The sequence below is a fragment of the Oryza glaberrima genome, chromosome 6, assembly GCF_000147395.1.
Source record: "Oryza glaberrima chromosome 6, OglaRS2, whole genome shotgun sequence".
NCBI classification, from domain to species: Eukaryota; Viridiplantae; Streptophyta; class Magnoliopsida; order Poales; family Poaceae; genus Oryza; species Oryza glaberrima.
In genome coordinates this window covers 7,905,844-7,930,784 of record NC_068331.1, presented here as the reverse complement: position 1 = coordinate 7,930,784, position 24,941 = coordinate 7,905,844, and the positions used below count along the sequence as shown (strand labels likewise).

General features: G+C 40.6%; 1 protein-coding gene across 3 annotated transcripts; it reads left to right on the top strand.

Annotated features, from left to right (window-relative positions):
* The first annotated feature begins 10,966 nt into the window (after positions 1–10,966).
* Positions 10,967–12,841, top strand: LOC127777632 (uncharacterized). Of its 3 annotated transcripts, XR_008018359.1 has the most exons (4): positions 10,967–11,399; positions 11,510–11,603; positions 11,692–12,063; positions 12,134–12,841. XR_008018359.1 is itself a non-coding variant. In XM_052304233.1 (3 exons), the coding sequence occupies exons 1-3, from the start codon at positions 11,019–11,021 to the stop codon at positions 11,724–11,726; spliced, it is 510 nt and encodes a 169-aa protein (XP_052160193.1). In that variant the 5' UTR covers positions 10,967–11,018; the 3' UTR covers positions 11,727–12,841. The 3 variants fall into 3 exon arrangements, 2 of the variants coding, with proteins under 2 accessions (XP_052160193.1, XP_052160192.1); XM_052304233.1 differs by having other exon boundaries at positions 11,692–12,841; XM_052304232.1 differs by lacking the exons at positions 10,967–11,399; positions 11,510–11,603 and having other exon boundaries at positions 11,739–12,063.
* The last annotated feature ends 12,100 nt before the right edge of the window (positions 12,842–24,941 follow it).

Here is a 24,941-nt window from a genome sequence, read left to right as displayed (position 1 = left end):
CAGCTGCAAACATATTTTAAGGAGAAAAATAAGGAGAGAGAAGAGCAGCGGGCTACAGATTTATAGCCAACTGTAGCACCGACTTCAAGACACGGTGTGTGTATGACAGATGGGACCAGATATTACTAGTGTAGTATGTAACTATTGTATAAATAAGTTATTAGATTAGTTATAGATGAATTGAAACTAGTAGTTGGTTATACTATTAAACTTGCTCTAAAGATATGGTGTGGTAAAGTGTGGGAACCAAACACGCCCGTAAGCTCTCCTCGGTCCTCGCGGTGAAACCAATCGATCGCCACGGAGAGCGGAAGCGTCCGCGTCCAGCTCCTTTGACGATTTGCTCGTGTGTTTGACGACGATTCTTGTGGAAAATGTAGAGAACATATGCCGATGCTGATATACCCAACCAACCCAACTGGGGTTTAATGGCACGCAACGCGACGCGAGGAGATCGAGCAGCGTTACGACCAACTTGATGTTGTGGTGGCGAGTACGCATAGCAAGGCCAGTGCGTGAGTGAGAGTCGATGATCCAAGATGATTCTCTCCGTTCTCAAAAAAAAAGATGATTCTCTCCTCTGGTCTTGTGTACTGTTGCCCATTATTACCACGAGAAATCAAGCGGAAATGTGCTGGTACTCCCTCCTGTGGTTCATGTGAAGCGGGACTAGCCGAATTTCCTTTGTTGGATGAAGTTGATCTGAAAAGTGGAACTGTATTTGGTTCACAAATCATGTTTTTTTTTTTGTGTTTCTATGTTTAAGATTTTTTTTAAATACTATTAGGGCTTGTTCGAATTATAGGATAGAGAAAGTATATAAAAATGAAAGAAATCTAAACGTAAAACAGAAAAATAAAAACAAAGGAATACAAAAGTTGAGAGCATTCAGATCACGGAAAGTTGATTGTGTAGGATTTGTATGCAGGAAGCGAAAAAAAAGAGCTTGAGATGAACAAATTTTTCATGTACTTTTCGTGTGAAATCATCATCAGAGGAAATCTTCCTTTGAATTTCCTACAACCAGCTTTCATAATCCGGTATTGAAGTCTCTATTAAATAGTTAAATTTATAAATATAACCCGTTTCCTTAAAGAAAATATAAAAAAGTGACCATTTTCATTTATAATGGGAACGTTACCCACAAAGCGGGTGGTGCTGGTAGTGGTAGGTTAGAGAGGATGGTGGATATAAGAGCCAACAAGCCAGCCATAAGCACAGAACCAAGTGATTAGGCCATTAGGATAGATCGATGAGCACAGGACCAAGGACAAATAGGACTGCAAGGGTTGATCTAGCAGCAGTGCTGCCATTGGAGCTTAGTAGACAGGGAATCAGGGCATATGATTAATTAATTACACCCCCTCTTGCAGGGAAAACACCCTGCTCCATAACAAACAGGACCAGCTGAAAATGAACCAGCAGTATAGTGAAAGCTGAAGCATTTGTCATCTGAAATTTCTTTACAATAGTGTATTCACAGTCACTGCAGCCTCATTGATGTCACACATACACGGTCAGAGAGATGATTAATTAGGCCAAGAATGATATTGCAAACTCAATTAGAGAAAATTAAGCTCCTAATTAAGATTACACGTCGAATTCTTTAACCACTCCTACTATCTTTTTTACTCCACTAACCACGCACGACGAATTTTTTTTTACTGCGTGTACCAAATTAATGCGCTACTACACTTTCTCCACCTCCCGGCGGTGGCCTCCTCCTCGCCGCCGTCTTCTCCCGCCGGCGGCGCCGGCGACGGACACGGGCACGGACACGCCGCACACCGCGACGGCGTGCCTCCCCAGCATCCGCACCCCGGCGCCTCCTGATGGCGCCTTCTTGGCCGGGCTCCGCGGCGGCGCCGCCGCGGGGTTCGCGTTCTTGGCGGCGCTCGTCGTCTTGTGGTGGTGGCGGCGGCGGTGTTCGCTCTTCGCGTCGTCGCACTCGCCGCCGGCGGCGGCGGCGATGGACACGGGCACGGGCACGGACACGCCGCACACCGCGACGGCGTGTCTCCCCAGCATCCGCACCCCGGCGCCTCCTGATGGCGCCTTCTTGGCCGGGCTCCGCGGCGGCGCCGCCGCGGGGTTCGCGTTCTTGGCGGCGCTCGTCGTCTTATGGTGGTGGTGGTGGTGGCGGCGGCGGTGTTCGCTCTTCGCGTCGTCGGACTCGGCCTCGGCGGCCTCTTTCTTGGCCGCCGCCGCCGCGTTGTGCCTGAGGATGAGGCCCTCGAGCTCCCGGCGGATGCAGTCCACCTCGTACGCGTCGAGCAGCGTCGTCGGCTTCTTGGCCCTCCTCACCGACGACGCCACCGACGACGACGACGTCCGCGACACCGCCACCGCGCCGGGCGGCAGCCGCTGCTTCTTCTCCTCCTCCTCCTCCTCCATGTCGGCGAACGCGTCGAGGAGTGTCTTCAGCGTCGTCTTCGCCGGCGGCGGCGGCGGCGGCGGCGGCGCCACCACAGCGGCGGGCAGCAGCTGCTGCTGCTTCTTGATCGGCTCCTCCATGGCGGCGCGCGGATTGAGAGAGAAACGAGGTCAGAGTGATGGGACCCGACCGAGGAAGGAGGGAGACGAGATGGCTAGCTTTGCCTCGTCGGCGTCTTATATAAAGGATGCGCGAGGAGAGGCTGACAACGTGGGCCCACCTGCTGACGATTATTATTTTGCTCTTCGATGATCCTTTGTAAACCTCGCAGAGCCGCGCGTTAGGTTCGGCGATTAAACACCCGTGCTTTTCGTATTTTTCAGTCTAACGGACTGTTCAACACATAAGTAACGTTAAGGTTATGTTTGGAATGGAAAATTTTAGACTTTTGGAGGAAATAAATGTTTTTCAATTTCCGTGCTTTTTAGTTTTGGAGAAAATTTTTGTTCGGGACATCCTAACACGGAAAATAAAGCACGAAATTATAGTAAGATTAATTAAGTATTAGCCTAACAAACTTAAAAAAAATATATTAATATAATTTTTTAAAGCAACTTTCATATAGAAAACTTTTGCAAAAAATATACCGTTTAGCAGTTTAAAAAGCGTGCGCGTGGAAAACGAGGGAAATGAGTTGGGAAAGATAGGAAAATAACACAGCCTAGAGTGGTTATCAGTAGGGATGAAAATGGAGCGGATAGTTTCCGTCCGCTCCGGAGAAAAATAAATACAAATATCTTTCTGATCGGATAATTCTCCGATTGTTCGAATTCAGATACGAATACGGATAGCTAATAGTAGTTCATCTCTTAATACTAGTCCACACTATTAATATTATTTAAATTTTAATAAATTATACTACATTACATTTTATGTAAATTGAGCTAATTATATATGTTGATATTTGTTTTTATTAGAAGTTGAGTTGGTTTTCGTGCTCCGAGAAAAAAATTGTTTTCGTATTCGTATCCAATCATATTCGATTATTATTCGTATTCGATATAATCCATATTTGTTTCCGCACTCGAACTATCCGTATTCGTTTCTGTATCCGGAAAAAAAATGAAAATGAATATGCATTATCCGTCCGTATCGCTCCGTTTTCATCTCTAGCTACCAGACTAGTCTGGGAGGATATGATCTTGCGTCTCAATTTAAAATGAGAAGTTGGGTGAATGGTCAAGTTTTTTTGTTCGAGCTTAACGAGAGATAAAAAAAGATAATATAGGCGTAAAGCATTGTTGGCGTACCGAATACTCACTCCGTGCTCGTAAAGGAAATCGTTTATGACGATGTTTAAGTCAAACCTTGAGAATATAAATCATAAATAATTCTCAAATTGTTAAGTTTGAAAATGTAAAAATTATATAAATAGATTTATCTTGAAAAATAATTTCATAAAAGTATACATATATCAATTTTCAATAAATATTTTTATAAAAACAAGAAATTAAAGTTGTGTTTTAGAAACCGTGTCATTGTCCAAAATGACTTTCTTTATGAGTACGGAGAGTACCAATCTTGATTTCGATTCAACGTTGAGAAAGTTGGATGCAGAAAATAGTTTTACTAGCAGAGGCTGCAGAGCGAGAGTGCAAAGAAAACACATTAGTGCCAATTCTTTACACACCTAGCAGGGAAAACCACATGTACTTCGGATTTTATGATGGAATATTTGCTACTATCACTCACGTAAGGCACTTTTCTTACGTGGTCAGGAAGAAATGGTTTCGTGTTAATCTCTGGCTTTAGTTAATTAGTTTGTCCAGTATGTTTATTAGTAGTATGATCAGCACATACATATGTTTAATTAATTAGTCAACTATATGGTTGGGTCAAAACCTTGCCAATTATAACCAAGGGGCGCTTCCGTAGTTGATGTTCCAGCTATATTCATGTTGTGTGATTTCGTCATGGATGATCAATTACCCTTGTTTGTTACATAATCGCGCGTGTTCCGAGCTTCTTGCATGCTAGCAGCTAAATTGAAAATAGGGGGCAAATTAAATTGGGGCGAAGCGCTTGGGGTCCGTAAATACATTTTATATTTAGTTAATTATTTACAGACTAATAATTTACTATTAACGTAGTATTTGTCTAAAATAACTTCAATGTACATATATTGTTAATCTAAATAAATCGACCGCAATAGGAAAGTAGATATTTTTTTTCTTTTTTCATTAACGTTGTAATTAATTGAGAAAATGCCTTACCAGCCCTTGTTCTTCGCTCAGAGTCTTAACTTTGCCTTCCTCTATACACCATGATTTTTCATTTCTAAATCCTTTATACTTATTCCATTAATTAGTTGATCTTCTTCCTTTTCGAAATGACTCTCGTATTTATCCTACCATAGTTCAAAAACTTAAATATCTATATAACTATTTGACCCCAAATAATAAAAATCAAACAGGTCAGAATTATTTGACCCCAAATAATAAAAAACAAAAATTATATAAAAAATGAAATCCATACAAAAGTTAAGTTAAACGAAGATATGTTGGATGGTCCGTCGGTGTGTAGAATTTGCCATCAAGCAGACTAATAAAGTAATGGAGAATCAGATCATCACATGAAAGTATATTATATAGTATAAGCATAAGGGATTAGTTACAGCTGAGCAACACGCGGAGACAGACAGTGTCAGTGAGTACGGCCGGGCCAGGCAGTAAGCTTAGCCCATAGAAACGACCGGCTTGGCGCTGGAGCCCGTTGTTTCCGATTCGGCAAAACTATGGGTTATCGCGTGGAGAAGGCACGCGGGGGGAAGAAGAATAACGTGCGGGAATTTACGTGTGTGTTGCCGAAATCGCATCGCATCGCTTCGGCGGATTCCAAATCTATTCTTGACTGGGCCGCTGCTGGCGGTCGTCAGAGCTACAGACAAGCATAGTGGAGTAGCAACCGAAATTGTACTTTGGTCAGCTCAATGGTTGATTGCTGTTTATTTGTAGTACGGGTTGCTAAATTTTACTAAGGCCTTGTTTAGATTTTAACTTCTTTTTCTTCAAACTTTTAATTTTTTTTCTTCACATCGAATTTTCCTACACACGTAAACTTTCAACTTTTCTATCACATCGTTCTAAATTCTTCAAACTTTTCAATTTTGACATGGAACTAAACACAGCCTTAGGCCCTGTTTAGTTCCCAAAACAAAAATTTACATGCTGTCACATCGAATGTTTGGATACATACATGGAGTATTAAATGTAGGGAAAAAATAATTACACAGATTGCGTGTAAATTGCGAGACGAATCTTTTAAATCTAATTGCGCCACGATTTGATAATATGGTGCTACAGTAACATTTGCTAATGACTGATTCATTAGGCTTAATAAATTTGTCTCGCAGTTTCATGGCGGAATCTATAATTTATTTTGTTATTAGACTGCGTTTAATACTACAAATGTGTATCCATATATCCGATATGACAACCAAACCCAAAAATTTTCTCAACTAAACAAGGTCTCGCTCATATCCATTTTAAACACAGTCATAAGTTTTCGTATCCAATTTTGATCATCTGTCTTATTTAAAAATGTTTATGATTAGTATTTTTATTGTTAATAGATGATAAAACATGAATAGTACTTTATGCGTGACTTATGTTTTTAATATTTTTTTTAAAAGAATCAAATAAGACGGCCGATCAAAGTTGGATACGGTCCATATGGAAACTCATGACTGCGATTAAAATGGGACGGGGGAGTAGGTAATTGTAATTAAAATACAACTGAGATGGAGTTGGGTTTTCTTGCGAAAGATGCATAGAGAGTTCGTAATATTTGTGTCAACGTACAGACACTGGTTGAATGTATGTCTGAATAACTGATAAATTAAGTTTATTTCTTCATGATCCAAATCTGAATGGATATATAATATTTTTTTATAGTTTCTAAACCTTTGATGATAAAATTGTGAAATGTTAAATCTTTTTTTTTAAAGATGTTATGGGCTTATGGCAACGTGGTCGTGGCCTCATGGGGCACCCGTGTGACCCGTATCTTATCAAAACCTTACAATAATATACTCCCTCCATACCTAAATATTTGACGTTGTTGGTTTTATTAAACATATTTGACCATTCGTCTTATTAAAAACTTTTATGAAATATGTAAAAATATATGTATATATAAAAGTATATTTAACAATAAATCAAATGATAGGAAACAAATCTTAAACATTTTAATAAGACGAACGGTCAAACATGTTTTAAAAAGATAACGGCGTCGAATATTTAGGGACAGAGGGAGTATATGTCTTTCCTCCATATGGCGAGATTGTACAGATAGTATGACGTGGCTAAAAAGTTTACTTTTAAAAATAACATGACTTATTTTTAAAAGTTTCTTAAAATAAACAACTATATACTCCCTCCGTCCCTAAATATTCGACGCCGCTGACTTTTTTAAATATATTTGACCGTTCATCTTATTAAAAAAATTAAGTAATTGTTAGTTCTTTTTCTATCATTTGATTTATTGTTAAATATACTACTACTATTCAAGCTTTTGAATAATAATATTCACAAAAGTTTTTGAATGGCCCAAGGCCCAAGGCCCAAGCTAGCCACACCATCCAAGCTGCGTGACACGATAATTATGTTGCACCAATGTATTTCTTCCACCATAAAAAATAATGGTCAGTTTTGATCCATATATGTCTTCAAAATATGCTAAACTAGCGCTCTCACGGGGCAGGGTGCATCCTTAGATATTTCAATAACGCAACACCGAAATGGATACATATTGGAATATACATTTTTTTTCCTAAAAAGAAAAGAACGTGCATTTTCAAAAATAAAAATCCACATATTCATGGCCTCAAATACAAAACATGCAAATTCATAAAAAAAATTACTTATTAACCCAGTAAACCCAAGCTAGCGTTTGTTACTCCATCCGTCCCATAATATAAGGGATTTTGACATTTTGCTTGCACTCTTTGATCACTCGTCTTATTCAAAAAATTTATGCAAATATAAAAAAAGAAAAGTTTTGCTTAAAGTACTTTGGATAATAAAGTAAGTAAAAAAATAATTTCAAATTTTTTTAATAAGACGAATGGTTAAACAGTACAAGTAAAATATCAAAATTTCTTATATTAGGGGGACAGAGGGAGTACTATGCTTTCCTCTCCTTTTTACAAATGAAGAGTTTTGTGAAATGTGTGATTTTTATAAAAAAAAATCACTGGAACTGAATTATTCATGTAAAAGTCCTATCTATTACAAGGGACCATAAATAAAAATAAATATGTTTCTGCTACAAACCAATAGATCTATCGATGCTTTTTTTTCATCAGTATTTAAACCTAAAATGTAAATCCAATTAAATAATATTACGGGCTATAAAAAATGGTCGCACCAACGGGCGCCACGATTTTATAGTACAATTTGATTTCACATCAAATATATACAAACAAAATGAATTGATTCTATTTCACATCAATTACAGATCATAACCATCTCAAATCGAATCTGCCATCCAAATCAGAATTCTGACAGCTTGCTGTTGAGGACACCGAGCATTAGTTCTTTTTCACCGGACCGGCGGAACGAAGAGCACCTTCCGATTTTTATTAAGAATAAGGCTGTGTTCTGAGGTAGGTGTTGCGAACCCATCTCTCACGCATGAAAAACGGAGCGGTACATTAGCGTATGATTAATTAAGTATTAGCTAATTTTTTTTAAAAAAATGGATCAATATGATTTTTTAAACAACTTTTTTATAGAAACTTTTTAAAAAAACACATCGTTTAGCAGTTTGAAAAGCGTGCGCGAGAAAAACGAGAGGAGACTGTTGGGAACTTACACTCGCAAACAACTCATCAGTAGTACTCTACATAACTGATCAACAAATATTGTTGTTGAGACCGGCGACACAGTAGGAGCCCTCTAGTACATCTATACGCTCTAAACACACAAGCTCCTTATCACTAGACAATTGCGCATTTACATGCAAGCTCTGGTCAGCATAGCAGTTCATGTTAACTCCATGCGAGCCCAGACGAAGACGGTGGTCACCGTCTCCTTCACATTTTGAATGACTAACACACGCTTGTAACATGAGACGAGAAATGCATTTTGCCTGTCTCACGCTTTCTGGTTTCCCTAATTTCTATCCTCGTTATAAAAGGCAATGTAGCTAATATTACGATGTGCAATTCCCTTTGTGCCAGTAGAGTACATATGCCACCGCTACTAGAAAAATCATTTTCACAGACGAGGTCCTTCTATTTTTCCAAGCAGACATCTTTTGGAACCAAACATCCTCCCGCGAAAACGTGAACAAGGGACTCGATGCTCGTCCGCCTGCGAAATGTATTTTTGCAGCCGGACGATATATGGTGCCTCCTGCAGCTCCAGAGAAATTTATCTCATCTTCATAGCTCCAGATAAATTTGTCGGATCCTCCCATCTCCCCTACAACATATATACACCGTACCCCTAAGTTCAGTTTGCAGAGAAATTTATTGGATCCATGCAGCTGATCTGCATCTCTTCAGTTCTGAATTTGAAGATGTAGTGATTAATGTGAGATTTTGGATAGAACCAATGGAGCGGCACCCGAAGCAGGAGGGAGGAGGCTAGGATTAAGTGTGGATATTGAGCTAGCTCGGCTTGGCTCGGTCTGGTTTGTTAGGATAACGAGCTAACTCGGCTCGGCTCGTTATCCTAACGAGCTAGGAACTTGACTCAGCTCGGCTCGTTTGCTAGCTCGAGCCAGCTCGTTTAGCTCGTGAGCTTTACTGGCAGAGCATCATGCCCCTCTCCTCCACGAGCGTGAGCGAGTAAAAGGCACCCCACGAGCGTGAGCGAGCAGAAGACAGCCAGAACCAGCGCAGCGAGAATGGAGGATCTTCTCCATGTGCGAGCAGAAGGCGGCCAGAACCAAGGCAGCGAGAATGGAGGAAGAGGCCATGGACACGTGAAGGAAGGTTGTTGAAGAAGAATGAAGGCGTCTGACTGAGGAGTGCAGAGTGAGAGAGCGCCGGTGCGGTTGAGGGATCGTGGGAAAATTCCCGTCGTCGCACACTAGAAAAACTCTCGCACATCGCGCACGGAAAGGAAAAAAACTAACCCAAGCACCCATGAACGCCGCCCAATGCGGAACTGCTCGTGCTGCACCGGTGAGTCGCTTCTCCTCATTCGTAGTTCCTAGACATCATGTGCGGGAGGGAGTTTAGAGGTTCGATTTCTAGTTCTTTGCGCCGAGTTGATGTAAAAAGACTCAGGATTGTGGGGATTTTGGGAGTTCGTCGCTTCAAGCTCCTGTTCGACCAAGCGGGCAAAGCGAGGAGGAGAACAGCATGGCTAGCGCCGCCGGCTGACCTCCACGACGCGCGGAAGCTAGTCGGTTTCATTCGGAGCGGGGACTCGTCGGCAGCGCCTGAGCTTGACATCCTCCGCATCTCGCCGCCTCGGACTAGGACGCCCGGACGTGGGAGGCAATGGACAGGCGTCACACGCGCAAAAGCAGCAGCTGGACGGGAAGTAAAGCGGCGAGCCAGCAAATCTACCCAGCGACACGCATCACTAAGTCAGGCCGTCAGGGGCGATAGAGTGCAGCGAGGAGCGGAGCAGCAAACACGAGCCTCCTACCGGCAGCGGCGCTGCAACGAATGCCTGTGGTAGCGCTGTTATTGCATTTTTCATACTCATGTGATTTGTGAGTTGTGGCTAGGGTTTGATGGCTGTCGGCCCAGCTGGGCCGTGGAGTGCTCCCAATCTTGATGGGCTGCAGCAAGCTGGCCCGTGGTCAGTGGTTTGTTTTGATTGGCTGTTTAATATAAGAATATGTGCTCTACACCCTGAGCTCGTTTGGCTTGTGTCAGCCCGAGATGGCTCGTTATGGTCGTTAGCCATAACGAGCTACGAGTTTTTCGTCCCGTTAGCCATAACGAGCCACGAGCTTTTCGTCCAGCCCTAGCCAGGATACACAGAAGAGAGAGGATTGGGTGGAGGATGTAGACGCACTGATATATGGGTCTCACTATTTTTAAATTTTGTTTGACTGATATATAGGTCCACAAATTTTGTTTTATTTATTAAATTGTTAAATTTTGCTTCATGTGCCACATCATATGAAGACCAAGTCAAATTAGCTATGTGGCGCCACGTCAACTAAAACCGTCATCCAAACCGCCTTAGGACCAATATTGCACCGGTTTAAACAGTTAAAGGATCTGTTGCATCTGGTATTGTGGTTCAAATATGAAAATCGAACTCGATGGCAAGTTAAGAGACCTGAACAGAACTTATTCCAAAAATATATATTAGAAAGGAATAAGTACACCGAAGGTCCCTCAACTTGTCATCGAGTTACAAAATTGTCCCCCAACCATAAAACCAGATATTCGGCGCCTCTTAACTAATCAAAACCGATCACAATATGTTATGTCTTTTGGTGATTTTGACACCGATTTTATCCTACGTGACGGCTGAGTCAGCGTGGGACCCCGTATGTCAAGCTGAGTCATCTCTCTCCCCCTTCCGCCTCATGGCCCTATCCCATTTCCCAACGGACGAGACCGCATCGCCACACTCGCGTCGCGAACGAAGCAGCGTCCGCCGGCGGCGAGATGGAGGCTGTCGCGTCGCCGCCGCTCCTCGCCTCCTTCTTCCTCTCCCCTCCTCATCCAACGTCGGCGGTTGCGGCGGCGTGCTGCTCCCGGCGGAACACCTCCTGCGCCCACCCACCCAGCCCTGGAGGCCTCGAGGCCGCCGTCGCGGAGGTCAAGGCTGCCCCCGACCCCGTCCCTGCACTCATCAGTCTTCAGTGGTTTCCATGTTCAATCAGGCGAGGAGGGCCTCCTGCAATTGATTACATAGATCGTCGTTGCTTTCTTCAATCTATCTCCAATGTTTCTTCAATCTCCATGGATCGTGTGATTGAAGCTAGCAGGGGCAGGCAGGCCGCCAATGCCAACGCGATGCTCAGCAGAGTCGATCTCCTCTGCGAGGTCTTCAATTTCAGAATTTCTGCATCTGAATCATCTTTTCTTGATTATGAATTATGAAAATTGCATGTAATCTACGTATGTTCGTGTGTTTTGCACTTTGCAAACGGTAGGAGCATCCATCTTCGCGTTCTGCTCTCCAAGAACGACCCACTCACCTGCATCAAGCTGTCCTGCGTCATCTCACTCTGTGCATTGCCTCTGCTGGTACCCTAACTATCAATTTAGAAAATTGTTGTGCTGATTTATTCACCAATTTATGAAAAATTCGATCTCGTTGGTTATAATTTCGCAGATTTTCCTATGTGGGGAGATGAACCGGCTCGCTGACGGCATCTTCGATCACTCTGAAAACACAACCTCACACGCTGCTGCTCCTCCCACTTCCAGTTTCAACTTAGGAAAAACCGGTGATTCATTCATTCAGATCGCATGCAGCCTTGTTCTACAACTGTTCATGGATCACTTCAGATATTCAGATCGGAGAATCTTTGCGTCCTTGTTCTGATTTGCTTGCATTGTTTCCTCAATTGTTTGACCGTGAGGCGCGGGTGGAGCGAGTACGTGCAGCAGCCGGTGCTCCCGGCGAACCTCGCCAACGTGCTCGTCTGCTTCAACGTCGCCCTCGCTCCCGGCGCGCTCATGACTACCTTCCTCATCCACCAGGGTGAGATGACGCGCATGGTTACCATTGCTGACAAAGCTCGTCTTGTTAATGGTGTGTGTGGTGTGGGTAGGCGTGAGGCCGTCGGTGATTGGCGCGTTCAGCGGCTCGTCGGCGGCGGTGCTCACCGTCAAGTACCTGCCACGGCGGTGGTGCGTTCTGAACCCGAACGTGACGGACGACGGCGCCTCCCTCACATTCTGCCCTGCCGGGCGCCGCGGCGGCTCGTGGACGACCGGCAGTAGGGCACGCGAGCGAGCGCGGCGGCGGCTGCTGCTGGCGCCCTGTCGCCGCCCAACTCCGGCGGCGCCCGCCCCCTGCTCCGCTTCGCGCGGAGAACCGCGCCGACCTGCTCCGCTTCGCCCGCCGCCCCTGCCTGCTTCGTCCGCGCGCCCGTCTCGGCCCCATCCCCTACCCGCTGAAGAAACAAGAGAAGAGAAGAAAATAAAAGAGAAAAGAGAAGAAAAGGGAAGAAAGAAGAGATGACGTGGCATCCTGACATGTGGGGGCCACGTGGGTTCCACACTGACTCAGCTGCCACGTAGGATAAAACCAGGGTTAAAACCATCAAAGGATCTATTGTGACCGGTTTTGATTAGTTAAGGGACGCTTGGGGGGTGATTTTGTAACTCGATAACGAGTTGAGGGACCTTCAGTGTACTTATTCCTATTAGAAAATCTACATGTGTTCGCGTGTCTGGGCCTCCCCGTTTCACAACACCAGACCGCCCCGGTTGACAAAGCCCATTTAGGAGACGGCCGCTTCATGGCAGAGGCCCAACGCCTTCGCCCATCACTGCGCCAGCCGCTAGCGTCGTGCTCGCTCAATATTGTACTATCAATATAGCATATACTTTTCTTAAAAATATGTAGCAGTGAATCTACCAAAACCACCTACTCCATCCATTTAATATTATAAGTCGTTTGATTTTTTCTAATCAAACTTTTTTTAAGTTTGACCAAGTTTATAGAAACAATATAATACTTCATCTCTTCCATTTTAAGTGCAGCCATGATTTCCCGTGCTCAGCTTTGATCGTCCGTCCGTCTTATTTGAGAATTTTTTGAAAAACTTTAAAAACATAAGTCACGCATAAACTATTATTCATATTTTATCATCTAATAACAACAAAAATACTAATCATAAAAAAATTCAAATAATACGGACGATCAAAATTAGATATGGAAACTCACAGTTACACTTAAAATGAGATGGAAGGAGTAGTATTTTAACACAAAATAAATATATTCAATGTTAGATTCAATGAAAATAATTTGATATTTTAAATATTGCTACTTTTTTTTAGAAATTTGGTCAAACTTAACAAGATTTGACTAGGAAAAAAAAGTGAAACGACTTATAATATCAAAAGGAGGGAGTACTTAGTGTTAAAACAAGCAAATCTAAATAAATAGCCTCATGTAAAAACAAATTAAGATGAATATTCCCTATAGCAAAATGATGAATAACACATTCCATAGAAAATATATTTGTATTTTGTTTTAAATAACACTAACAATACTTTTTTTATCCATCGTAAAGCACCCACATTCACCTAGTATCACACAAAAAGAAAACGAGGCAAACCAATCTATATCTGGCACTGTTCATCACGTCACTGATGATGGGCGACTGCTGCTGCTAAAACCGTACGTGGTGACCGGTGCACCGGCGCCATCACGCTCACAAGCTAAACTTGCATTTCACCCCCAAATTTAAAGTCCCTATCAATCGAACTTTAAATTCCCCGTTGGATTCATCAGCACAAGCAAACTTGCCCGAAACGTACTCACGCCCCCTCACCAAACGTTGCCGGTTTTGATCCGACGCCCTGTAGAGCAGCAATTAATAGCGGGTTTTCAGAGTTGTTAATAACATAAATTTGTTGGCATAAAAGAAAGAGAAAAAAAAGAAAAGAAATAAACATATATGCTAAGCTTAACAGTGGTATGGTTAAAAACAAACTTTGCTGTATGAGAATAGGAAAGTAGAGGAAATATACTCCTTAGTATTATGTAATACGTCATATACAGTACTACATTTGTTTCAGGGTATAAAACGTTTTGCTTTGATCAAAGTTAAACTAATTTAAATTTGATTAAGTTTGTAGAAAAAAATAATAATATTTTCAACCCAAGACAAATTTATTATGAAAATATATTCAATTATTGATTTAATGAAACTAATGTGGTATTATAAATATTTTATATTTGTTTATAAACTTAGTCAAATTTAAAGTAGTTTGACTTTGACCAAAGTCAAAACGTTTTATAACCTGAAACGGGAGTACTATATTGTTATATTATGGATGAAGGAAGTAATAATTTTTTTCTGCATTAATTGTTACTAGTCTTTATCATCTTGTGAAACAATGCACTAAAAATAGTTTTTGAATAGACTAATTAAGGGTGTGGTTTATGCTCCCTCTTCCTAATTTCTACTGTCTTATTTTTTTTTGGTATGGACGCTTTTTAACTGCTAAACAGTATATTTTTAAAAAATAAATCTATGTGAAAGTTACTTAAAATTATATTAATCAATTATCATTTTTCACTAATATTTCATCCGTTTTATATTATAAAAATAAATCCGTTTTATAAATCTAGACATATATGTGTGCCTAGATTTATTAACATCTATATGAATATAGACAATGCTAGAAAGTCTTATAACCTGAAACGGAAGTAACGGAGATAGTAGTAAATTAACTATGTGCTTATTGTTCGCTCCGTTTTGTACATCGGGTTGAGGGGTTCGCAATGCTCAATACCGAACACCAGAAATCCTAATGGGCGGGTGATCGCTCCCCCATCCGCCCAGCGATCACCCCCTGCCCCTCCCCTATACTCAGATATACTCCTCCCTCTTCTCCCCCTTCCTCCTCCCCTTCTTCTCTTTCTACTACAGTACACAAATTTTAAAAAAAAGTTAGAAAAATTTATGTATAAAAATACTATATATAAAAAAATTGAATTCAAATTCAAATTTGAATCGGGTATGTAAACTTTTGACTTATAAACTTTGGGTCTATAAACTTTAGGTGTATAAACTTTAGATGTATAGAAATACTATATATAGAAAATATTTGAATTCAAATTCAAATTTGAATAAGATATAATTCAAATTCAAATTTGAATCGGGTATATAAACTTTAGATGTATAAAAATACTATATATGAAAAATATTTGAATTCAAATTCAAATTTGAATAGGATATTTGAATTCAAATTCAAATTTGAATCAGATATAATTTAAATTCAAATTTGAATCGGATATATAAACTTTTGACTTATAAACTTTAGGTCTATAAACTTTAGGTGTATAAACTTTAGATGTATAGAAATACTATATATAAAAAAAATATTTGAATTTAAATTTAAATTTGAATCGGATATATAAACTTTTGACTTGTAAACTTTTGGTCTCTAAACTTTAGATGTGTAAACTTGAGGTGTATAAACTTTAGGTGCATAAATTTACTAAAATAAAAAAGTAATATAGTGTAAAAAAAGAAACAGGTGGATAAAAGGAGGGGGAGAAGGGGGGGCTACCGGATCGCTACCTGATCGGCAAGGCGATCGATCGCTCATTAGAACTGCCCCACCGAACACAGCCGAGGCTATACTAGGCTCCTCTGAACATGCTCTAAAGCATGTAATCGCCATCATTAATTAATTAGCGTTGATCGACCTGCCGCGCGCGCGCGCTAATTAATCTCGTCGGCGTCGGCAGCAGCAGATTAACAGTTGGCGATGGACGAGACAGTGCTTGGAAAGCTAGAGGTTGGTCAGCTGCTTTCAGCTCGAGCGTGTGACGATGGGTTAAGCTCAACTGTTTGCATATGTGACGTGCGCCACAGTATTCTCGCTATCTCCTAACCTGCATATTTTTTAAAACAACTTTAGAAAAAATATTTCATCTTTTAGAGGTTTAAAAACCAAAGTTAAAAACAACAAAACACATAGATTAAAATCAAGTTTGAAAATAACGAACTTTTAATATGCATACAAACTTCTATACTGTGTAAGACAGTTACATTAAAAGTTTGTATTTTTTTTAACTTATAGCGGCTCAATCAATAGCCAGCTCTTGTATTGTGTGTGACATTACATTTTAGCTATTTTTCAAAAAGTATTTAGCATAATAACATACTCCCTCCTTAAACATGAGGTTATTAGCCTAATAGATTCTTCCATGAGGTTTACACATGTATGTCCCTAATGATCAAACAATGCTCCAGTTCATACGATTGATGATTAAAGAATGTTCAAGTTTGTTACACATGAGAGCTCAAAGGTCCATTCATTGGTATCTGCAACAACTCTCGAGCTAATTAGCTCGTACATTTTGTAAACCTTTTCTGCATGCTTTCTTTTGTGCAGAAGAACAGGAAAAAAAATAAAAGGAAGAGAAGAGAAGGGGACATTATCCCGCAGGTTCACATGGTCCTCTGCTGCAAGCATCTGAATAAGTTGTGATCTGATCCTTTCTTCTTCCCCCCATCATGTGTTGTTGGCCCAACTGCCTTAGGTTTCACAGATGCTGTTGGGTAGCTAATAGCTTTGCCTCATCTTGAGGCATCCATGCAAAGCAAGCAAACCTCCCAACTAAGTGGTGGCCCCTGCAGATTTGCAGGCACCCTCACCTATAATTCAGGGGCAAATTGCAAGTGCATCTATATGCAAATCTCCTCACCCCTTTTTTCTCCCTGTTCATCCTGTCCATGTGGGGCCCACTCATCACCACAAATCATGTTAGTACTACTACATCCTAGATTTGGTGGGGGCATGATGTGATTACTGATTAGAGCTGCCACTTAACTCACTTATGACTGATTAGTGATGCCAACAACTATATGGCATTTTGTGTCATTTACTCAGCTTGTGACTGATTAGTGATGGCAACAGGCTGTGCACTATGCCGTTGTACCGTGTGTGATTAGCATGATGGTAATGTGTGTTGCTAATCAGTCGATCCATGCAAAGTCAATACTAAACCATTGGACAGGGAAGCTACAGGAAACATGATACTCCTATGGGATATTGCAATGGAACATAATATATGAGTATTAACCATGTGATGCTATCTGTTTCTTTTTATCAATGAATGTGTAACTATGTACAAATTGGCAAAATCTCAATGCAATATCTGATATTTTTCCCCGGCACCAACAGCCATCTCTCTCTCTCTCTCTCTCTCTCTAGCAAATCATGAGTCATCAATGGTCAAAACTAGTAGTACGTGTTTAAACCGTAAAGTTCTGATCAGTCAGAACTCCTTGAACTAACATGGGAATCACTTTTGATCATGACTATGGCAATGATTAAGCAGTAGTCTGAACTCTGAACGTTCTTACAATTATCCTAAATAATGATTAGCCAACAGTCAGTAGTTCTACTTCTTGCAATCATCCATAACGGGATGCTGTGACAGCCTATCGTTCACTGTTGGGTCCTCCTCAAAATATTCTTCCTTTTCTTTTTCTTTTTCACTTGGCCATTTAGATGGCATCATGCATGCCACTGTGTACTCTGCAACAGTGACTTGAAACCATATATAGTCCATTTATAACTATGATGACCATACATATATATTTAGTGGAAAATAATATGCCAATATGCCATGCAGATGCAGCCATCAAGCTGGCTTTTGTTACTGCAGAGTAACACCTAGGTTTAGCACATTTATGTGCTACAATGACACCGTCATTAAAGGTAGATTGACAGGGGATATGCTGATTAGGGAGTTTAGGCTATATATATAACAGGAGGGTTAGGTAAGGTACATATGCGTGCTAGCTTTTGGGAACCATAAGCTGAGGTCTCTTCCAAAAAGGAGGAAAAGATCGTAGTACTGTTCTTTTACCAACAAGAGAACGATTTGGTTTGCCAGTTAAAGATGGTTACCAGCAAAGTACGATCTTTAGTCGTCCTTGCTACCATGCCATTAATTTTTCTTGTTGGGTGTCCTACATTCTAGCACGGCCTGTTAGGTTGTGTGTCGTTCAATTCAGCTGCCTACAAGTCTCTTTGCAAGTCAGAAGTCCCACTCCAGTTACTTACATCCTCCATCCAAAAAAAGATAATTTCTAGAGATAAACTTGAGCTAGCATTTGTCCAAATTCATCTGCACAAGTTATTTTTTAGACAGAGGGAGTATAATGTAATATAATTTTTTAAACTGGCTATGTAAGTTTGTGTAGTTATATATCTAATTTAGCTTAATTATTATATTTGGAATGAGAGAATGTAAGTTGCTCTACTTTCTTCTTAGGACAAGTTAGGGTGTGTTTGGCACCCATTTTCTCAACCCCTCTCCCTCGTTTTCCACGCGCACGCTTTTCAAACCGCTAAACAGTGTGTTTTTTTTGCAAAAAGTTTCTATATGCAATTTGCTTAAAAAAATCAAATTAATCTATTTTTTTAAAAAAATAGCTAATACTTAATTAATCACGCGCTAATGGACCGCTCCGTTTTTCGTGTGGAGGGAATGAGTACCCATCCGGTAGATGCGAACACAGCTTTACTCTTCTTGAAATGGCGGTTCAGACGAAACACCACAATGCTCATGTATGCACTACTATAGAATGGGCTATCACTGCCGCCATACCATTGCTGATTTATTGTGAACAGGCAGTGATACTTTATCACTGCCGGTTCAATCTGTATCCCCAACCAAAACCGATGGTTCAAGCTATGAAACAACAGTGATCCGATCACCCGAAGGTGACGACGACAGTGCACTATTCAATAGCGGGAACGAGGGCATCAACTATGGCTGCTGCTTGACGACGGGGATAGCGGCGACAATGATGATGGCTGCTTGACGGCGATGACGAGGGTGGTTGCTTGACGGTGGCGATGACAAGGGCTCGTGGCTGCTTGACGGTGGGTATGAGGGTGGCTGCTCGATGGTAGGGATGAGGGACGCTACTTCAGGTATCTCTCCCTCTTCTACATCCAATTTGATGACACTGAGCAATGGATGTTTACTTCTGTTCTTGATGTGTGTGTATTTGTTGAGTTGTAAATTGAAGATTATCAGATATAATCTGTTGTTTTGGATGCACAGTTATTGTAATACAAGTTGTTATAGTAAATTGTTGTTGAATGTTGGATGTTGGTTTCTAGATGCAAATTGGTAGTGATCCCTCAGAGACAATAGTGCCGATGGAGCAACTGGTAGTGATAGCCCAAGATTATCACTATACACACTGTCGGATGAAAAACCGATAGTGATGCCATTTTTCAACCGAAAGTGATAGCCTGTTCTATAGTTGTGATGGCACCGTTCTAAAGAATAATAAGGGGTAGATTATCACCAAATATTTATGACATCCTTTCAAAAAATACGATTTCTCAAACAAGAATTCCTTCGTCAGTATTGCTTTTTTTTTTTGAGTAAATTACACTGGCGGTCCTTAAACTTGTAAGTAGGTTTCATCTAGATCCACGAACTTGCAAAGTGTGTATCGAAGTCCCTAAACTTGGTTTGTTGTATCATCCCGGTCCAAAGTCTCATTTGACCGTGGTCTTGCCTACGTGACATGACATGTAGATGACGACATGGCACATTATTATTATTCTTTCTTTTTTTTCTCCCTTCTTCCTCTTTCATTTCTCTCTTCTTCGGCCTCTTCGACACGGGGGAGCTCGAGGTGGCTCTAGTGGAGGAAGAAGATAAAATAATAGGAGGAAAAAGAAAAGGGGAAAGGAAAAAACGCCATGTCATCATCCACATGGCGTGCCACGTAGGTAAGGCCACGATCAAACGACGCTTTGGACCGTGGTGATACAATAAACCAAGTTTAGGGACATCGATGTGCGCTTTACAAGTTCGTGGACCTAAGTGAAACCTCACGACAAGTTTAAGAACCGCTAGTGCATTTTACTCTTTTTTTTCAAGAAAAACTTGCTGTAGGCAATTGTCCATGATCCATTGCATCGTTCAAAAAAAAAACCAGTCCATCTTCATAGTTAGAAATGGTGTTGGAGCTAGAGTTTACAAGACCGACAAAAAAAAAAGGACTTCCCAGACTAGCTCGAGACATAAACCGCTCAACTTTCCGATCAATTTTAAAACTATCCAAACTGAATATCAACTTTTTAGAAAATATGACTGGATTTTTTAGGAGTCAACGGCTTTCAACCGTTTTCATATATATATATATATAGAAAAAGGAGAAACCCGCCGACCCTGGTTTTTGCTCGGGAACAGTTTGGTAAAAATCCTAATCGGAGCTCAGGAGGAGAGAAGGAGAAAGCTAGGCCTGCAATTTGCATCAACACTAGGGGTGGTCCTGATCTAGTGATCTTGTTCATTCTGCCGTTGCACGCAACGGCAAACCGTTTTTTGTCGTTGGAGGTGGCCGTGGTCCTGAAGAGTACTGTATATACTGGCCAATTGGCCAACTGAGCCCGGCCAATTGATTGATCGATTTGGCGATTTTGGCATTGGAGAGCTAGTTCTTGTCAGGCGTGTTACCATGAACTCAGTGTGCCCTTTTACCTCGGCGTGCATAAATGTTGTGTTTGCTTGTTACCACTTACTATTACGTTTCAGCTACTTCACTGAATTATATATTATAGTGGAATACTTGTTCCAAGCATTTGTATATCTTACTTTCTTTAATATTTAATATATTTCTATAATAAAATAGATAATCCAAAATAATCTGGTGAATAATCTATTTCAAATGGACACATTTTTTCTCTACTGCTATGCTATTCTTGTTGGACGTGTCACCGTGAACTCGAGGGGTGCCTTGGATGAAGGGTGGTGCTTTGCCTGGTGTAAAAGATCCAATATTGACAGGCTGAACATTTTGGCTTGATCGAATTGTTGTGCCATTCACATGGACCATGGCTGGTACCAATTTGTTACAATTTGGTGAAAAAAATAACTGGAGTAGTTATATTAGGTAATATGCGATGTCAATGTGCGAGCACGTGGTTGTGTGCATTTTATGCAGAGATCAGGGGTGGGCTCAGTTGGAATATGCTCCCATTTATTTGGAGCATATCCCTGGGGATTTTCATTTTTAATACTTTATTTTTCTTGATTATTTTGTTTTAATTAATCCATGATCTAAGTTTTTTACTTCCGTACACAATATTTTTACTTGAATAAATTACACTTGCAGCACATGAAATAGTAGGTGCACAAATATATATATCTTTGCAAATACTAGTTCTGGTATAATAACTTAAGTCTGTACAAGCCTCGCCAAAACAGACGACACAAGCAAAATTTGATCCCCACGCTCCGACGCGGCACGAACCAACGACACTTGTGCACGCCAGCTGTTGTTTGTAGTTTCGCAGAAAATCCTGATTATTATTATTATTATTATTATTATTATTATTATTATTATTATTATTATTATTATTATTATTATTATTATTATTATTATTTTGCCATCGAGGTCTTTGTCTTCCAATATCCTAGCGGCGTAATTTAGATTGGGAAATTGGGCTTAAACGACTGCAATAAGAAGGTTCTCAAGAAGAAATCAAGGTTGCAGGATGATGTTGGTGTGTATGAATTATGGGAGAATATTGTGTGTAATTATTATTCGCAAATATTTATATGAGGACAATTGCAATAGCTTTCTGCAAAAACAGAAGTTGACGGATCACATTACTATAGGCATCCACTAATTTTCCAAGATTTAGACTAACAAGGAAAAACAATTAAAAATTCCTAACCATGAAAATAAACTTTAAAATACAAACTTTTGATGTAATTGGAGTGTCTAAAGAATATGAAAATTAAAAAGAAGTTTTCAGGAGTTACTTGTACTAAGGAATGACAGAGATAGTCCTGGTCTTGAAATGAACATTAATTGGATCAATTATATAGAGGATCAAAATTTCTCAAGTCATGAAATAAATTATCTCTGTCAGAAACATGAAAATTAAATGAACTTTTGAACATCTAATTTCTCTATATTTTCTCTGGAAAATAGGACCTCCAAAACAAGGAAATAAGCGTAAGCTTCCATGTCAAGCGCATCATGTTAGATCAATTTTACTTGTGTGGATTATTTTGGTCTAGGTTCATATGGACTAGCCAAAGTTATCTCACATGTTGTTATACCTATTTGTACCCACCATGTAAGTTCATGTGCGGTGCGAGTGATTTACTTTTTTTTTTACTTTATTTCAACTGCATTCATAGATATACCTTTTTCACATATTTTCATTCTTGTTCTTTTTGTTCATGTATTATTTTTCTTTTCATAATCGGTCCATTAGATTTTTAATTTCTAAGAATCAATATTCTTTGTTTCAATTTCTCTTTATTATTTTTCAAAGGAAAAAACAGATTTGCCACTTTTTGTTTGTCTCTCTTTATTCTTTCAAAATTATAAATGCAATGGACCACAAGGAACGAGAATAGGAAAAAAAGAAGGAATGATTTTCACACGAGAAATACAAGAATAACTTTTTGGATAGGTCATAGCAAAAGCACTTAGAAGAGAGGAAGACTCAAAAAGAAAATTTCAAGTGTGAGGTTTGGATGCCATGTCAAATTTTCTCCAAAACTCCTATTTGTTGGGTATCCCGTAGGATTTTACAGTAACCATGACAAAAACACAAAATCAATGAACAAGGAGTCAAGGAGAGAAGGGCATATGTTTACTTTCCTCCAAAATTCTGAAATAACTATTTCATACAGATTTTAGAGAAATTTTGTAGATATTATATTGCTAAGTTCCAAACAACCCCACTGCTAGGGGAAACGAAGCGGATTCAGAAGGATAGTGGCCATATTATATCCTAAACTACATTTTTAGGTGGATTTGGAACGGGTGCGGATAGTGTACGAATACAAAGAGGATTGTTTCGGATGTCGAAAATGGCATGGACTCAGTTTGAAAATGAATTAAAATTTGTTGAATGTTACATGTGTATGCAATTAATACACTATTAAATAAGCAAGAGAACATACAACAATATAATAATCAACAAATGATCCATCATAATAAGTAAATGTTCTAAACAATATGCATACATTATGTCCATAATATAAAATGCAGCTATGCAAGTGTGAGATGAGATGGTGAGAGCCATGGACTAAAGAGTCTAGGTTAATTGATAAATTAGACCATTGAATGGGCTAGCTCATGTTTTATGTAATTACGTGGAATGACAAATCCAGATTATGTGGCAAACGACCTATCGGACGATCTGATAGAAATATCGATCCGATAGAAATATTGGATAATTTGTCGGATTTTAGAGATATCATATCCGCATACGAATCTACACCCTACTATACCGCATTCACATCTATATTTGTCAGATTCCTATAAACCCACACAATATCCTCGTTTTTCGGACGGATTCAGAGCGGATTGTATATTATTCGATTCATTTTTACCCCTATCCACCACATAAATGTATTACATTGATACTTTAGAATTCAAACTCCAACTTTTTCGTTCAAACCATATAACCTAGTTTCTCTATTTCAACGAAAGTAATAGCCGTGCTACTATTTTAAAGGGGCAATTGTGCATTTGATCCTGTTTTGATCTCTAACTACCAAATTGACCCTACTTTTTTTAGTTTGCTTATTTGACCCTCCTTTTCAAAATTAAAGATACAGTATGACCCTATTCTATAAGGGCATCTAACGGTGTTAACTGAGCACAAAATATCCCTTCTGCCCTTACTAATTTGACCCTATTACATATGGGACCCACCCGTCAGTTCTCTCTTCTCTCTTCTCTCTTATCTCTTCTCTCTCCTCCACAGCTCCACTCAGGGAGAAGGCGGCGAGCGTCGAGCCGGTGCTGGCCGGCAGCTGTGGAGCACCGTCGCCACCGAGCCGTCCACTCCTTGCCGCCGCGGAGCCGTCGTCGTCCTCATCGGATCCAACCGTCACTGCTCCAACGCCGGGCTCGCCGCCTTCCTTCCTCCCCGTACGCCGGCGGCGCCTCCTCTTCCCTCCGTGCTCTGGCCGCCACCACCGCCCCTTGCCGGATCCAGGAGCTCGAGCTCCACCGCCGGGCATGCCGGCTTCCTTCCTCCGCGCACCGGCGGCGCCTCCTCTTCCCTCCGCGCGCTGGCCACCGCCGCCCCCGACGTCACGCGCCCTCCCATCGTGCGCTGTCAAAGCCACTAGGGATTCACCGTCACGACTGGGCGCCGGCGCGGATCCCCTCCATGAGCGGGCGCCGGCGCGGGTCAGCTTCATGCCGACCGCGCCTCCTCAGAGCGCCGCCGCCTCACACTCCCACGCCGTCGCTGCACCCTCAGACGCCACCGCCGCCGCAACACGTACGAGAGAGAGAGGCGTGGATAGGATTGAGTGATTAGGGGTTTCTAAGGGTATTCTAGGCATTATGAATATTAATTATTTTTTTTAAAAAAAGATCAAACCCTAACGGAGTAATGGAAACAACGTCTAACGAGAGCTTCGTTTTTGAAAAGGAGGGTCAAATAAACAAACTGCAAAAAGTATGGTCAATTTGGTAGTTATAGTTTAAACAGGGTCAAATAAGCAATTGTCTCAAAATAGTATGATTCTACGAGGTAGCCCTTACATGTCAGAAACACATTAATAACTCGGCAAATACTTTGAAATTTCAAACTCATCTTTTAAACAATGTAACCAGCAAGTTTGTTCATTTCCATGTATTAGTCGATCCATTATTTTCAAATAGTACGAATTTATTAGCTAGTAGTACTTAACAAGTCCAAATCACATACATCTCTCTCTCTCTAAAAAAAACGTCCAAATCACACTCATCCTTCCATACTGTATAAATACTTTGAAATTCTAATATAGCTTCTTTCTCAAACCACATAATCAACAACTACTATGTAACAGGGTTTTCAATTTCGATTTCGGCTAAAATTTAAGCATTTTTG